The 17089-nt window shown below is 43.2% G+C and overlaps 1 protein-coding gene across 4 annotated transcripts in view; it reads left to right on the top strand.

Moving 5' to 3' along the window:
- LOC131480756 (E3 ubiquitin-protein ligase TRIM31-like) overlaps window positions 1-17089 on the top strand; it is a 166585-nt gene that overhangs the window by 29934 nt on the left and 119562 nt on the right. For 2 of the 4 annotated variants that reach the window (XM_058666688.1, XM_058666692.1), the window contains exons 1-2: window positions 4068-4694; window positions 5946-6041. The exons of 1 other annotated variant lie outside the window; for it this stretch is intronic. In XM_058666688.1, coding sequence (XP_058522671.1) covers window positions 4278-4694; window positions 5946-6041 — 513 coding nt within the window. In that variant the 5' untranslated portion in view covers window positions 4068-4277. Of the gene's footprint in view, window positions 1-4067; window positions 4695-5945; window positions 6042-17089 lie in introns of those variants that run through there. One more of the 4 variants, XM_058666693.1, reaches the window with a different exon arrangement.

The raw sequence follows: 17089 nt of genomic DNA on the forward strand, positions 1-17089 counted from the left end.
TTGAGACCTAGCCTTGCAAGTCCCACATCTACCCTGGTTCTCCAGGACACCAGACAGTGTTGGGGTCTGGCCTGGCCTGGTGCATCCAATCCCAGTCCACACTAGTGCCTCGGGAGACTACAACTGTTTCCTAGTTAGAACGCAGCCCCCATTCCAGCACATGCGCCTCTTGGTGGGAACCTCAACCCAGTTAGGGTGTCCCCTTAGCTCCCAGCCGGGCCTGTTTCCGGCCGTAGATCACGCGCCTGCCAGTGGTTGCTCTGACTCAGCTTGGCTCAGTCCCTCACTTGTCCTGGCCTCTGCCTTAGACACTGTGGCTTAGCATCCTTGACTCATGTAGACCAGTAGGTGCAAGAGCCTAGCTCGGCATGACCTGTGTTCCATCCTGGCTTCTAGTTTCGCTTGTAGGGTAAGGTTTGCTCAGTCCTGCCCGGTACATTCCGTTCCATTACCAATTTACACATTAGCCAACTGTTGGAGCTACTTTGCCCAGCTTGTCCGACCCCCAGGTCTGGACTACATGTTCACCAGCGGGAGCTATGACTTGCCAGGAGAGTTTCCCAAGTTCCTCCACTTGATCTACTCCCAGACCCAGTTCTCATACATGCCAATGGGTTTTAGGCCAGTGCCCGGCACAGTCTGGCCTTCCATTTGGCCATATATGAGCTGGTGAATGTTGCAGCCCGGCCTACCCCACACCCTATTCAGGATTCACATTCGGGTGCTACTGCCTTGACCAGTTCAGACTGTTGTGTGCTCCTTTACCTGTGATTGATGGTAGGCTCCTTGGTCACACCTAGCTTTGTCCAAAACCACCTAAGCTTTTGGGCTTACCAGTTGGGCTAGAATTTCCACAGGGTGTGGCCCACACATCCCGCACAGAATATACCCCCAGATATGGTTCTCGAGTGCTAGTTAATGTTTTGGCCCTGCTTAATGTGACCCGTCTCCTGATCCACCATCATGTCAGGTAAAAGGACAAACCCTGAGCCTTAGCATTTGCATGAACTGGTGTTCACCGCTCAGCATTGTTAAGTGATTACAAGTTCTTCAGAGGAAGAACCCACCAGCGGCCTCCTGGCTGCTGGAAGTTTAAATCCCCAGGCCCAAGGTCGCACCCTTCCCCAATCCCATTCACTGCCCAACGAGGGTGGTGGGTTGACCCCGGACCTACCCAGTCACAGAGACTTTCCCCCTCGGTGTACTCACCCCAAAGGAAGCAGCCCCTGAACCCAGGCAGGCCTGGGGACAGCTCACCACATGCACATGGTGGCTGGAGTTGGGATCTGAGCAGGACGCTCCATCCTGGAGCTCACCCAAAATTCTACCTGTTTAAGGAGGTGCACCTTATCTTATAGCAGAATTTGCCAACAGATTATCTAGCTTTCTTAAACCTAACATTCCTTGAATAAACATTATTTGGTTAAAGCACACATGCGTACACACACACACACACACAGATGCAGACATAAAAAGACCAAGGTGATTTCCTATCAGGAGATTTTTCTGAACAAGCTCCTAATAACTATTTGTTCTTCATTAAAGAGGAGTGTGACTGAACTAAGGGCTACATCATGCATGAAGCAAAGGAAAATTTATTTGTCAGTGCATGTGTATGTTGCTCAATATTTAATAGTATTGATTTTAACACATTGTGAACTAATATTTTTGTCTTCTAAAATGGTAGGATTAAATGCTCAGATGATTATGGAAGCTGGGACATCTTCTTTTGATTTAATTAGCTAAAACTTTATTATTTCATCATTTATGGTGAGAAGTTACATTATCCGTGATTTTATTGTTTTTCTTGGCCTTAACTAATTTAGCATGATTGTTGTACCATCCTTTTGATTCCATGGGAAATCATTTTGTTTCATGAAAGTCACATTTTTTAACTATAAAAATAATTTATTTAAATAGAAATAACATTTTTGGATTATTTATCTTTTCTTGAACTGCTTTTCAGTATGTATATATTTGTTTAAATATTTTGTATATGTATTTTCAAATTAACTGATATGAAACTACATTGTGGGTTTTCTGTGACCTTTTAATTTCCTAGCATTATTTTCCATTTAAATCCTAATATTGTTTGTGTCTCCACTTTTCCTTTACCAGTCTTATCAAAGTTATGTACTGTTTGCTTAGTGTTCATAATTAATATTTTCAAAGAGTAAATTCTAGTTTTATTGGTTATCTCTACTGTTTTTAAAGCTTAGCTCATTTTCCCTCTTTTAAATATTTTTATAAATATTAAAATTTATAAATTTATTTGAAAGGGAAAAACAGAGAGAGATCTGCCAGCTTCTGGTTTACTCCCCAAAAGGCCATAGGAGCTGCAGCTGGGCCTGTCCAAATCCAGGAACTGGGAGCCTCCTCCTGGTCTCCTATGTGGGTATCAGGGATCCAAAAGAGCAGCTAACATAAGGTGGGAAACCTGGGACTGACTCTCAGCTTTGTCACTTACTGTTTGTATGGGGAGCAATCAGGGGTATTCCTAAACTATTTAAAAATATTTATTTGCTTATTTATTTATTTGAAAAGCAGAGTTTCATAGAGAGGGAACAGAGGTGAGAGGAAAAGGAAGAGGGAGAGGGATAAAGAGAGGAAGAAAGATACAGAGAGAGACAGAGATCTTCCATCTGCCTCTGCTGGTTCACTCTCCAGATGCCCACAGTGGTCAGGCTAAGCCAGGTCAAAGCCAAGAGCCAAGAGCTTCCTCTGGATCTTCCATAGGGTTTGCAGGCCCCCAAACACTTGAGCTGTCTTTTGTCATTTTTTTCTAGGTATTAGCAGGGAGCTAGCTTGGAAGTGGAGCAGGTGGGACATGAGCTGGTGGCCATGTGGGATGCTGATATCACAAGTGGCAACTGTATCTGCTGCACCAAAACACCACCCCCCAACCAATGGTTCTCTATGTGCAGGCTCCCTCAGCAGCACTGTCATCTCAAGATGTTTAAAATGTGAGTATTTGAGGTGGGTACCCTGACCTGCATGGTGTGAACAGGGCTGGAGGTAGGGGTGGTGGGACATGGCATGCTATCAAGCAAACAACATAAAGAAACAGAGACACAAAATTAAAGACTATAAAATTTAGTAGCCAGACGTTTGCCTTCTTCAAAAAAGAAAGGAACCCTGCAAGCATGCTGCTTCAGCTGTTTAGTGAATTGCTTGGCTAACAAATTAGAGGAATTGACGTGGCACAAACTGTGACTGCCACACCCCATATTCACAGGCATTTGTTAATGATTGATGATCAGGAAAAGAGTGAACAAGGTATGGATATCAGCACATGGCTATCTTCAGGATATTAAAGCACACAGTTCTGTGGCCTCGAACTGTGTCCCAACTTCAGATAATTGCATGCAAGCTCTACTTTGATCTTTGGCACCAGCATTCTGTGAACTCAAGATTCTAGATACAACCCACCTTGCTCTTTCAATCAAGTCAAGCTGCTTGTAAACTGACTACAACAAGGGGTCTACAGGACAGTGGTGAAGTCAATTCTGGCTATGCCTGATGGGACACCCTACTTGAAGCCCCAGCTCTTCCACTTCCAATCCAGCTGCCTGTTCATGTGCACACCTGGAAGCAGCAGGTAATGATTCAAGTACTTTGAGTCCTGTCACCCAGGTAGGAGACCTGTGCTGAGTTCTCGGTGCCTGGATCCAGTCTGGATCAGTCCAGGTTGTTGTGGGCACTTAGGAGAGTGGAACCAGAGAATCATGGTCTCTCTCTCTCTCTCTCTCTCTCTCTCTCTCTCTCTCTCTCTCTCTCTCTCTCTCTCTCTCTTTCTCGTGCGTGGTTTGGTTCCACCTACAAGACATTCCCAAAGCACTGACACCCAACTGCCTGTGACCTTGCCAGAGATTCATCCCAGTCCATTCACTCCCTTTCTAATGCTTCTAGGAAGACTTTTATGACTGTGCTTTAGTGTCCTTGCTCTTCTGATCCAGTCACCTGCCTTATACACAACCAGTCCAAAGTTCAAGACCATTTACCCTATTTATAAGCAGTACATACGCTTTCTCAGTAGCCATTTGTTCCCAAGTGGTGAATGAAGAGGACTGTCCTTCTGGAGAATGCTCATTGGATTGAAACCCTCCCTCCTTTGGACCAGTTTGTTCTCCCTCCTCTTTTCTTCCCACATGGCTCCTATGGTTGTTTGACTGACTCTTTGACTTCTGCCTGCTCTCTTTCCTTCTCTCTTCTGGCAGCAGTGTCTACCACCGACATCCAGAATTCATGCAGATGTGAGTTAGCCTGGATGCTTTGCCATGGCCAGCCAACATTTTCCCTCCAACATGCAGCAGGAAGTGACCTGCCCCATTTGCCTGGACATCCTGCAGGACCCTGTCACCATTGGCTGTGGACACAACTTCTGCCGTGGTTGCATCACTCAGCTTGGGGAAACTTGCGATAATTTCCTCCAGTGTCCCCTCTGTAAACGTTCCATGAGGAAGGATGCATTTGCATCCAACTGGCTGTTAGGGAGTCTTGTGGAAAGAATTCAAACAATGGATCTTTCTGAGATGCGGCTGGAAGAGGAGCAACTGAGATGTCCAAAGCATAGGAAAAAGCTATACTATTTCTGTGAGGAGGATGGGAAACTCCTCTGTGCGATGTGTCATGAGTCCAATGAACACAAATACTATAACACCAGCACAATGGAAGAAGCTGCCCAGCATCATCAGGTAGGCACCAGGACTCTCCTTTGCTGACAGGAGTTCAGTGGAGATCTGCAAGCTGTTGTCTCCTTCTTGAGGGTTTGTTCTCTGTGGCTCCTACAGGTTCTACTCAGCCAGGCTATTGAGCTCAAGATTCTGTTATGGGGAACTGCTGCCTGTGCCAATCAGGAGGATATAAATGACACAGAATTCTGATTGAGAAGGTGTAGGTTCAAGTCCAAACTTTGAATTGATTGTTTGAGTTTCAAGGAATCTCTTGGATTCTCTGAACCTCAGATGCCTCAGCTTTAAAAGCAAACTTGTATCTTTAAAAAATATACTTGTTTATTCATATATTTGTTTGAAAATCTGAGATAAGAGACATGCAGAGAAAGATAAATAGAGACATCCTCAATCCACTTGTTTACTCCCAAAATTGATGAAACAGTGGGAGCCAGAGCAGTACAAATCCAGGAGCCATAGTTTTCTTTGGAGTCTCCCTTGTGACTGCAGGAGTCCAAGGGTTAGGACCATTCTCCAATTATTTCCCAGAAACATTGGCCATAGTTGGATCTGTGTGGAGCAATTGTGACTTGAATTATCACCCTTATGGGATGCCAGCCACACTGTTTCATCTGTTTTTCATAGCACTAGCACCCAAACATAGCTCTTAAAACTATTGGTAAAACAGATGAGGTAAGGTCTTTTTTTAAAAAAATTATTTATTTTCATTGGAAAGACAGACATACAGAGAGAAAGATCTTTAATCTACTGGTTCACTCCCCAAATAGCCGCAATGACCAGACCTGAGCCAATCCGAAGCCAGGCGCCAGGAGCTTCGACTGGTTCTCCCACTTGGGTGTAGGGTTCCAAGGCTTTGGGTCATCCTCAACTGCTTTCCCAGGCCACAAGCAGGGAGCTGGATGGGAAGTGGAGCAGCCAGGATTAGAACCAATGCCCATATGGGATCCTGGCATTTGCAAGGTGAGTACTTTAGCCACTAGGCCACTGCATCAGTCCCAGATGAGGGATGATTTGTGGGAGTTCTTTGACAGTCTTGAAACACCAGCCAAACATTACTCAGAGCCATAACACCATCTTTTATGCCATGTAAGTTATGATTTCTCCCTTCCCTCTCTCCCAGCTTGAGAAAGGAGTATGGATAAACACCCAGAACTGCCTGGAGCCTCTCACATGCTCTCTGGAGAGACTGGGAGGTTTTTATGTGGCCAAGGACAATTTAGGTAGGGCCTTGGCTAAAAGTTCCTCTTTTCACAGGAGCAGATCCAGTGGCATATTGAGATCTTGGAGCAAAAGGAGCAGTTACTAACACATATGAAGGCAGAGGATGAAGAGAGGATCAGTGTCTTCACGGTAAGGAAAAAGTTCATAGTGTGATCCCCAGAAATGTAACATATCTTCTGCCAGGCTCCTTCAGGTCCCAGGAAAGACTGGCTTCCTAGTCAGAAAATGTAGGCATTAAAGCACCATTCAGCACCTTACTCTGGCTTTTTGCTCTGTTTTGGTGTCTAAAAGGAAAAAAATCAGAGCATAAGTGAAAAACCTTCTGGAAAGATGAATTTTAAGCATATTTTTGAAAGCAAAAATATTGACAATAAATGATAACAGAGTTCAGCACTGTGCACAATGAAAGTGCCTTTATTGAAATAAACACTTGAATGAATGACAGTGAGAAGAGCTATAGGAGGAGGCTGTTTTCTTTTTTTCTTTTTTTTTTTTTTCCCCTCACTGGTTCACTTTCTGATGGCCTCATGGCCAGGAAGTGGTCCAGGTGGAACAAAAGAACTCTGGGATCTATCCATGTCTCCCAGAAAGGTGGCAGAGGCCCGAAGATTTGGGTCATCTTATGTTGTTCTTTCATATGTGTTAGCCAGGAACTGGATCAGAAGCACAGCAACGCGTACTTCAGCCAACACTCTAATATGAAATGTTCTCACTGAAAACAATGGCTTACTTGGATACATCACAACCCTAGTTCTGGAAATGCTTTTAAAAGTGTATTCTTGATGAGGATGGTGCTGGCTGGTTGGAAAGCAGCTGGTAGGGGGGACGGGCACTGCTTCCTTGGCTGATTGGCCAGGGTTGGCCGATGAAGTGGAGTTTCACTCTGTGTGCCTGAACCGTTTGAAGTGTTCTTATTGATAAGAGTGGCTTGGGAGAATCAAGATGGTGGAATAGGGTAAGGACACACTTAAACAAATGGAGAAACATTAGCCACTGTGAAGCAGACAGGGCACATTGCAAGAAATAGAAGAGACGGGCCCGGCGGCGTGACCTAGTGGCTAAAGTCCTCGCCTTGAAAGCCCCGGGATCCCATACAGGCACCGGTTCTAATCCCGGCAACCCCACTTCCCATCCAGCTCCTTGCTTGTGGCCCGGGAAAGCAGTTGAGGACGGCCCAATGCATTGGGACACTGCACCCGCGTGGGAGACCTGGAAGAGGTTCCAGGTTCCCGGCTTCAGATCGGTGCGCACCGGCCCGTTGCGGCTCACTTGGGGAATGAATCATCGGATGGAGGATCTTCCTCTCTGTCTCTCCTCCTCTGTGTATATCTGGCTGTAATAAGATGAATAAATCTTAAAAAAGAAAAAAAGAAATAGAAGAGGACAGAACAACAGCAGAGGGGTACCTGGAGACTGACAGACACAGGAAAGCAGCGGACACAATGGTATGATGTTGCAGTGACTGATATCCCCGTGGCATTCAGTGAATGGCAATCTTAACTCCACCAGCAACTATAACTCCACCAGCAACCAGGTGGGAAGGGGCGTTTACTAGGAGTTCAGGAAGTGAATTCAGACAAAGAACTGCCCATTCTGCTGGTCCATTTGATTTGACCAGGAGCAGAGACCGAACAGCAGATCCCAGATGGGTGGTGTGGGAACAGGGTAGATCTCGAAGCTCAATCCACCTCCTGGGACCAAATTGGGTGCCATTTTGTTTAAGGAGCCAAAAGCAATAGGGCAGGACTGAGTAGGCATGGAGCTGGGAGTGAACTAATTTCTGACTCAGTGAACTGCAACAATGTGGCATCCTACAAGTTCCACCTAAGACAGGTCCAGGCAGCCTTCAGACCTGAGAGCCAGCAGGTCATGAACTTTAGTAGTGGCATATCAGGCCCCATTTTGTACAGTGTGGAAAAGAATTTAGAACTACAGGGGATAGCATTGAGCTGTGCATGCACTGAACTCAGTGCATTGCACTGGTCCCAAAGGGAAAATAATACCGACTATGGCATTGCACAGGTTAAAATAAGTCCATGTGGCCCTTAGAACTAATGACTAACAGGTTCTGGCAAGATCAACACCAACAACAACCTAGCTATATAGGATACCTGGTGTCTCCCTAATCCCGGGAACTACTCCAACCAGAAGTGGGAGAAAGGTTGTACAGACAATGGTGCAGCCTCAGCATGGTATCACAGGAGGTCAAGTCTGGTGAGCCAAGAGCGGGGGCTATGGAGACCATGGTGGAAATCTAACATAAGAACCCAGACTGGAACTCACCAGAGGGAGTGAGTGGCACAAGTAACTGCAAAAAAAAAAAAAGAGTCATGTACTAACTTCAATAAGCGCAATCCAACTGCAGACCTGTGGGTGACAGAGCTTAGAAACCTGCCCCAAGGAGAAAAATCTGCTAACCGGAAATACAATGACCAAGAGCAAAAGACAAGACAGATACACAATGAATGTTATTGAAAGACTCCCCTGAAAAGCAGCAAAACCATATGCCAAATTCAGAGTTCACTGAGGAAGACATTGAGAAAATGGGGGAAACAGAATTCAAAACATTTGTCATAAAGCTTATCAACAACGAGAAGCATGTAAAGCAGGCATTCAAGGAATTCAAGGAATATGTCACACAGGAAATGAATCCAATGAAAGTTGATATATCAGAAATGAATAATAGAGTAGAGCAAATTAAAATTACAGTGGAGAGTCTCCAAAATAGAATGAAGGAGGCAGAAGAAAGAATCTCAGAATTGGAAGATCTTTCCTGTCGTCAGGGGGAAACAATCAAAAAGTTGAAAGCAAAGGTTGATCAGGCAAAAAAAGTATCAGGAACTGAAAGACACTATTAAAAGACCAAATGCAAGAGTTATGGGAGTTCCTAAGGTGCAGAAAAAGAAAAGCTGGGTTTACAAATATATTCATGAAATAATAAGGGAAAATTTTTCTAATCTAGAGAAAGAATTGGGAACCAACATCTTCAGCAGCATTTAGTCATTCAGTAGCATGTTATTTAACTTCATGGATGTCAGGAGCCGTGCACTATAGCCACACTGAAGCCATTTTGAATATAGACCTATGGGACAGTGAAACCCCCGGTTGGCTAGATGCTTGGGAAAGAAGTTATGAAACTAATCACACGCTTAGCTTCAATTGTTCCTAGCAACTGTTTCAGAATGTGATTGATGCTGTACTTACCAACATCTTGTTACTGATTACCTACGCTATTGTCGATATGTTGGTTACTATTGTTGATATGGTGGCTGCTCAAGAACAATCAGTCTTGAGACCATGGCTTGCGTCCCAGTTTCTCTTTCCCTGAGCCTTAGTTACTGAAGAATATAAAAACCCTCAGTTGAAATCAATAAACTGACAGCTTGATCAGACCTACTGTCTTGCTGTCCATTCTTTGTGTCTCTTGTCCCTTCATTCTCTCCTAGGTGGCTGCGACCCCGTTGACTGTCCTGCTGGACAGGACAAATTGGCGCCCAACGTGGATGTGTGCAGACCACCGACAGAGAGAACGCCGTGCCATCATTCATGGAGAGGCCTCTCGTGGTGTCGAAAAGGAACACCGGTTGAGCAGTTTCACGGTTGACCCGCCGGAAGTCGAGCTCGTGGGAAATATTCACGGCGCAAATCTTACGGAGCCAAGGTAAGATGGGACAAGCATTCTCATAACATGACCTATTCTTGCAAGGTCTTATAGATTCATTCAAGACACGAGGAATTAGGGTGAAAAAGAAAGACCTCAAAACCTTTTTGGATTTTGTTGGTCAAATTTGTCCTTGGTATCCCCAGGACGGTTCTATTGATGAGAAAACTTGGTGTAGAGTAGGTGATTGTTTTAAAGATTATTATGAGGTTTTTGGATCTGAGAAAATTCCTGTTACTGCTTTTAATTATTGGACTTTGATTTATGATATTTTAAAGATTAAGTCTCAACATCCAGATTTACAGGATCTGGCTTTTGAAGGAGAACGATCTCTTAAAAAAAAAAAAAAAAAAGTCACTCTCGGCTGTCCACACCTATCCCCTCACCTTCCCCCGGTTCTCGACCATCTTCTATCATTATAGATATTGAGGCAGAGTCCAATGCCAAGCCCCTTGATCAATTCACCCACCTCCACCTTATGCTTCAGAAGCAGCAGCTCCTTCAGCCCCTGCCTCATTACTAGAAGAGGAACCTGTAATAGAACCCCGTAAGAGTGAAGCTTCAGCTCTCCCCAAGAAGAGTATAATATGCTGCCCTGTTATTCACATCCCTGCACGAGGTGGTGGACACCACGCCACGAACATCAACCACTGCAGTTTAAAGATCTAAAAAATATTAAGTAAGCAGTGAAAGATTATGGCACTCAGACACCTTTTACCTTTGCCCTTATTGAGTCCTTTTCAGGCATGCATCTCCCACTTCTTTACCCAACCCCTTAGCTGAGAGAGGCAGGGTAAGATAAGCCACTTAAGGTTTATTAAAAAAAAAAAAAAAAAAAAAAAGAAAAAGAAAAAGAAAAGAAAAATATGTTCTGTAACTTGATGTAACAAAAGTAATCTGATATAGAGTGATCCAAATCCACTGTTAAATTAACTTAAAGCATGAGATGAACCTATGTGTGCTTGTTTTATAAAATATCTCCAGGTTAAAGTATTTTGAAGAAGAGTCTGGAAGTTGCAACAGGTTTGAGAGTTATATGTCTCTGTTTCGACATGTTTGGTGTTTGTGCTTATGTTTGTTTTGTCAATATTCTTGGTGTTCTATTATTTTTGTCCGGACAAAACTAAATTTTGTTTTAATATTCTTTCTCCAGTTGTGTCTTTGTCTTGAATTGTTAAGTTGTTGTTCTTGTTCTGAATTGGGTGCGTGTGTGACTGACAGACGAGATAGGACGGACCATGACTAACCCTTTTTCTCTCTCCTGGTAAATAATTTTAGAGAGGTCTAGCAAATTTAACAGGACCTGGCCAGACCAGACTCCCCACCTCCACTGGGAAAAAATTTGTGTGTAATTTTCTTGCTGTTTGGTCTTCAGCTTACAGTGTTGTCCTGGCACTGATTAGGTCTAACAGTATTCAACATGTTCAGTTAAATGCTAAAGGTACTTTTGTTTAACTCATTTAGACCTCTAAATTCTTCAGAGTTTTAAACCAAATCTCATGACTTTGGGGGTTCCAGTAGGATCCCTGGAACTCTCAAAGATTGAGACAAAATTTAAATAATGTACTTGTCATTTAAAATAATTTGGATTATAATCTCACAATATTATAAAATTATACTAAATTTATTGCATCATATATGCTATTAAAATAGAAGAGCATTTATGTTCATTGGTCAAAATGTTTCCTACTCATGAAATTGATCCAGATTGTAAATTACTTGTGTTCTTACTTACAAGGAAATATGTGAAATTTTGCCTTGCAGGAGAACAACGAATTCTTTAAAGATGTATAGTAAAATGGGTCATAATGTGTATATTTTCTGAATGTTTGCCTTTAAAACAATGGAGTTGAAGTCTGATTCTTTGTGAAAAACAGTGTTTTAACATCTTCTTTTAAGTAATTTTCATTTTATTGATAACCAAACCTGTTAACTAACTTCAGTAAATTCCAAGGTAGTCTCTCAAGACAACAGCTAAATTTAAGTTTTTTCAGCTCTCTTGACTTCAATAAAACAGAAGCTTAGGGGAAGCTCCAGGTCCATCAGCCATAAAACAAGGAAGGGACATGCTTGGAGTCTGCCCTTTGAAGAATTTGGGACTTTGACTTTGTCCCTGTTGTGGTGATTCTTATCTGCCTTCATTTTAAAAGGGAAAAATTTCCAAATCAGCTAGAAGAAGACTGAAAAAACTTCTCTTTCCCGGTTTTGAGGAGGATTTGTGCTAAAATGTGTTTCCATGAATTATGAGAAATGATTGAAAATTGCTTAAAGCCATTGTATTTAAAAGTTGGTATCCTTTTATTAAGAAAATGTCTTAAGAAAAGTTGAGGAATGAATCTTGTAAGCTTTACATATAATTGGCTATAATTTTAAAGATACTATTATAACATTGTGTAAATCTTTAACATTAATACCTAATACATACTGATGTTAGAATTGATATCTGTATTCAAAAAAAAAGTTTTTGAAGTGTGTATACATAGCAATGCTAGTAAATACCTAAAAATAAAAATATCTCCAATTTTGAAAGCTGTTAAGAAATTGAAGCATTGAAAAAAAAAAATTGAACTTTAGATAGTCTCTGTTTAATGGGTAGCTTTGTCAATTGTCTATCCAGCTTCAGTAAGCTCTATTCTTGTCCCAACCTTTGAGTTTGTTACAGTTCTTAAACAGTTAAGAGATGATTTTATGCACTAATTCCCATGTTTAAGGTTATATCTCCCTTTTGGTGACTGACTAAGGAAATATACATTTTGCCTTTCAGTTAGATAATCCCTTGTGTTCTGTATATTGTCTTTGTTAAATTCTCATGATTTAAAAGAACTGTGTTTAAGGGTATTTTTTGGTATGTATTTACTTTAAAATGTTTGGGTGATCATTTATAAGTGATAAAAATTTTTTTTTTTGATGTATTGCTGTTTGAATCAGTCTGACTAAATGAATGGATATTATAATGAGGAATCTTTGATCAGATACTTTAAGAACTCTTGGCATATTTAATAGGTTTAACTCTTCTGGTTCTGGAATCTCTAAATAGGCCCCTGACAGTCTCATACTCAGAAGAATGTTTTTCAAAGGCTGTATCTTTCTGCTAATGAGGTTAATTGTGAGACAAATAATTAATTAAATCTAAAAAAAAATTAAATTGGGGGTGAGAGGGGATTGCAGAAAAGACATTGGGAAACCTTGCCAGTGGGGAGCCAGGATGGCTAAGTCTAAAAAGTACAAGAGTGTGTAAAATCCCTCAGGTGATCACTGACGTCACACATAAGAGTGCTAATTTGTTAAATCCACTACAGTCACTGTGTACACTGGCTTCCCATGCAGGACCATATATTTAGAGTTATAGTAAAAGTAATAGTACATCTTGCTGTATTTTAGTATAAAGATTTATCATCTCAGTTTTGGTTAGGTCTGAATATTTAACTCTTTTGCTCTAAGAAGTCAGTTTGCATTTACCTGTTCTGTGATGGGCTTATATCCTGATGCTGTATGCTAATCCTTACATTGTTACTGTGCCTTCTGATTGATCTAGGTTAGCAATTTTATGCAGCTAAAAGAAGTTTCATGTGTTCCATTGAGCTCATTGAATATGTTCCAAAATTTGAGACTTAAAGGAGTTAATTTAGACAGATGTAAATCTAGTCCACAGTCTTAAATTAAAGTTTACTCTGACAAAGATTGAAACCTAACAGTTCTTTTACATCTAAGTACTGAAGCTCAAGTATTCAAACTGCTAACCAAACTCACAATCTGATAGTCTGGGAAAGTTAACTATGTTATGTCTTGTTATTTAGACTTCAAGAAAGAGAAACCTTTCAAGTGCCAGAATGTACATCGAACATCTGATGACTTCTGCCTTCTATCAGGAACCACTAGATGGATCCCCTATAGCTGCTCTTACCCAACGGCGCCCCCCTCTCAGCAGGAAGTAGTTAAGAACAGATGACGGCATCCCTTTTCCCTAAAAGCAGCTGGGGTCCATTTCTGTGTTTGGAAATGTAGGAGCTAGATGGGATAATGGGCAGTTAGGGTCTCCGGTTCCTGGTAAAACTGTCTTGTGTACATGTAACAATGTTAGTGTTATGAGATTCTTGAATGTTAGTAGTTTCAACAATACTTATATATTGTTAAGTATGTCCTTTTGAATCTCACCAGCCAGCTACTCCCCAATATACCATCATATATGTGTCACTCCAGTAAAAGTCCACAATATTTTGGCCAGAGTGATAGAAATCAATCAATACCTCCAGGGACAATGGTCTAGCGCCTTCCTAAATTTCACCAGTTAGTCACCAGTATAATTAAAGTAAATGAGACCCGAGTTCCACTCATGTCAGGAGAAGTTATTCTAAATGGCATTAAACTGGCAGCTTGCATGTTCAAGGAATGGAGCAGGATTATGGCCTTAGAAACCTTGATGGTTGCTGCACTAGTAGTTGCCATGCTCTTCCTGTACTGCATGCACAAACAGCAAGCCTGGGAGCAAGTTGTCATTGGACAAGCCATGATGGCACTGGCTGTGGAAAATCCTAGCGCTCAAGTTTGGCTGAGCATGATGTGTTAATAGGTGATCAGAGACGGATAAGATCTGACGGGACTCCCCAAGTGATAACCCCCCACATCATGCCATGCGGCTCCAGTCTTCTAACCGGTTCGTCTAAGATAATGTGGCCGTTTACGGTTGGAGCAGTGTTTCCCAACAGGGCTGTCATTTATGGCAGCATTGCCGAGGAATACATGCTCCAGCTATGAATTGTTATATGGCTCCTTTTCTAGTAAGCGTGTAGCCAATGACGGGCACCTTTCTGATACCCCGCCAACCTAAGACAGGGAGCCCTGGATGACTGGCAGGACTGCCCAGAGACAGGTAAGAGCTGAGGGTCCCTCAGAATGAACCTAAGACAGGCAGCGCTTATCTTGCTTCACGAACCTTTCTCTTTTTGCCACTTTCATTGATATATAGAAAAAAGGGGGAGATGTCAGGAGCCGTGCACTATAGCCACACTGAAGCCATTTTGAATATAGACCTATGGGACAGTGAAACCCCCGGTTGGCTAGATGCTTGGGAAAGAAGTTATGAAACTAATCACACGCTTAGCTTCAATTGTTCCTAGCAACTGTTTCAGAATGTGATTGATGCTGTACTTACCAACATCTTGTTACTGATTACCTACGCTATTGTCGATATGTTGGTTACTATTGTTGATATGGTGGCTGCTCAAGAACAATCAGTCTTGAGACCATGGCTTGCGTCCCAGTTTCTCTTTCCCTGAGCCTTAGTTACTGAAGAATATAAAAACCCTCAGTTGAAATCAATAAACTGACAGCTTGATCAGACCTACTGTCTTGCTGTCCATTCTTTGTGTCTCTTGTCCCTTCATTCTCTCCTAGGTGGCTGCGACCCCGTTGACTGTCCTGCTGGACAGGACACATGGAGTTGTTAATTTTTTCCCCTTCCTGTTGTTCATTTTGTTTTGTGGCTTTTCATTTAATGGGATATATAGTGGCTGTGTAATGGAAACTATCATATCCATATGTGAGGATACAATGCAGTATGTATCTCTACTTCCAGAGAAAGATGGACTCGCAATGAAACTGTTCACCATATCCTGACAATAGGATGCTGGACTCTGCCACTGTCCATGCCTTCAATGATGGACATATGACTGTGTATGAAGAATTGTACTATAGTAATAATATAGGGGAACTCAGTGAGGGGGACAGAAATTGAGGAGGGGATAAGGGAAATCCTAGGGCCTATGAAACTGTATCATAAAGCGATAATAATAAAAAGAAGTAAAAAATTTTTTTGAAAATTCATTCTCCCCCTAGCCCAGGGTAACAGCCTAGGTTGCATTGTACCTAGGCAAGTGTCGCTCTCCCGAGAGAAAAGCAGTTAACACTGGTTAATGCTTCATCTGTGTTAACTATACTGATGTACCAGCATAGTTACCTAGCCTATTTTATTTATTTTTTAGATAGGTGGGAAATAAATGCCAGCATGCCAGGAGATAGTTTTGGGGACCTGTTTGTTAGTCTGCATGGGCCCTAGGTAGGCAGGTATGGCTCCATGCTGGCATGGCACACTGCTGGAGGACTAGACATGGAGGGGTGTTGATTGCTCAGGGAAGTGGGTGTGGAGATGTATGGGAGGGAAGACTGCTGAAGGAGAATATGACCCATGAGAAGTGACTCTGGGGGACTTCCACCAACCTGGCTATGGCACTTAAAGGTAATTGAGGGAACTGAGACCAGGTAGTTTATAAGAGGTAAACCAGAGGACATCTGGGGGTCAACCCAATACACCCGCCCACATGGGAGACCCGAGCTGGGATTGTTAGAATCAACCTTTCGGTACACCAAGACCATAGCTGAGGGACCTGCCTGGCGGGGATCCACCACAGTACCTTCCAGTGAGTGTTGGGTAGGGGTGGACCATGTTAGGCTGTGCAATGACACTAACAAGCTCATGAGAGAACTGGGTCTGGGAGCAGAGTCTGTGGGGGATCATGGGATTACCCCTGTGGGACTGCCATGCTAGATGGTTTGCTCCAAGGTTGGGGTGCTGACAGGCTGAGCTAAGCATAACCTAGAACTCACCAGCACTCATGGGTACTGGGGCTGAGAACAGTCCAGGCTGTTTCATGCTGTAGTACCCACAGGCACACCAAGAATTGGGTATGGGGCAGGCCAGGCTGCAACCGGCAGACTGTCAGGTAAAGGTTAGCACCCACTGGCCTGTGTGAGATCTGGGTCTGGGAGTGGGCCTAGTGGTGAAACTTACTGAACTCCCATGGTAGGCCATTGTTCCCACTGGGGAGCATGTGAGAAAGGGCTGGTGCTGGTCAGGGAAGGCTGTTTCACTTGTCAGCAGGTGTGGGTTGGCTCTGTAGTGGCAAATGGGGCAGGATCAAGTTAACCATAGCACACCAGCATGCTTGGGAGCTGGAATGGCTAGTGGACCATGCTGAGCTAGGGCTAGGCTGTAGCACTCAGCAGCAACAGTTATGTCTGGGACTAGAACAGGTCAGGTCAGCCTGTAGCATCTGACATCAAAGGCCAAGCTGAGTGATTGGTTATGCCAGACTGGGTTGGAGGTACCAGTGGCCTACTCAAGATCTATGACTGGGAGCATGCTTTATTGGGGAGCTAAGGGTACACCCCAGCTGGTCTGTGGTTCCCTCTAGTGAGAGCAAGAGCCAGGATGTTGGTGGCACACTGGGCTAGACATGGCTGCAGCATCCCTCAGCATGTGTGTGGACTAGGTCTGGGGTGTGATAATCTGAGCTAAGCCCCAGCACCTGCTTTTGCTCACAAGAGCCAAGGTATATGTGGGACAGGTTGATCTAGGTCTTTTCACCTGTTGAATCACATGAGAGCTGGGTCTGGGGGCTAATCAAGCAGGGCTGGACTTGAGCACCCAACAGTAAGAGTTGAAATGGATGTGGGTCAGTCAGGCAAGGCTGCTGTTCCTGCCAGGACAGGAAGTGAGCCAAGTTAGACTGGGCCAAGG

Source organism: Ochotona princeps, chromosome 1, assembly GCF_030435755.1.
Source record: "Ochotona princeps isolate mOchPri1 chromosome 1, mOchPri1.hap1, whole genome shotgun sequence".
NCBI lineage: Eukaryota > Metazoa > Chordata > Mammalia > Lagomorpha > Ochotonidae > Ochotona > Ochotona princeps.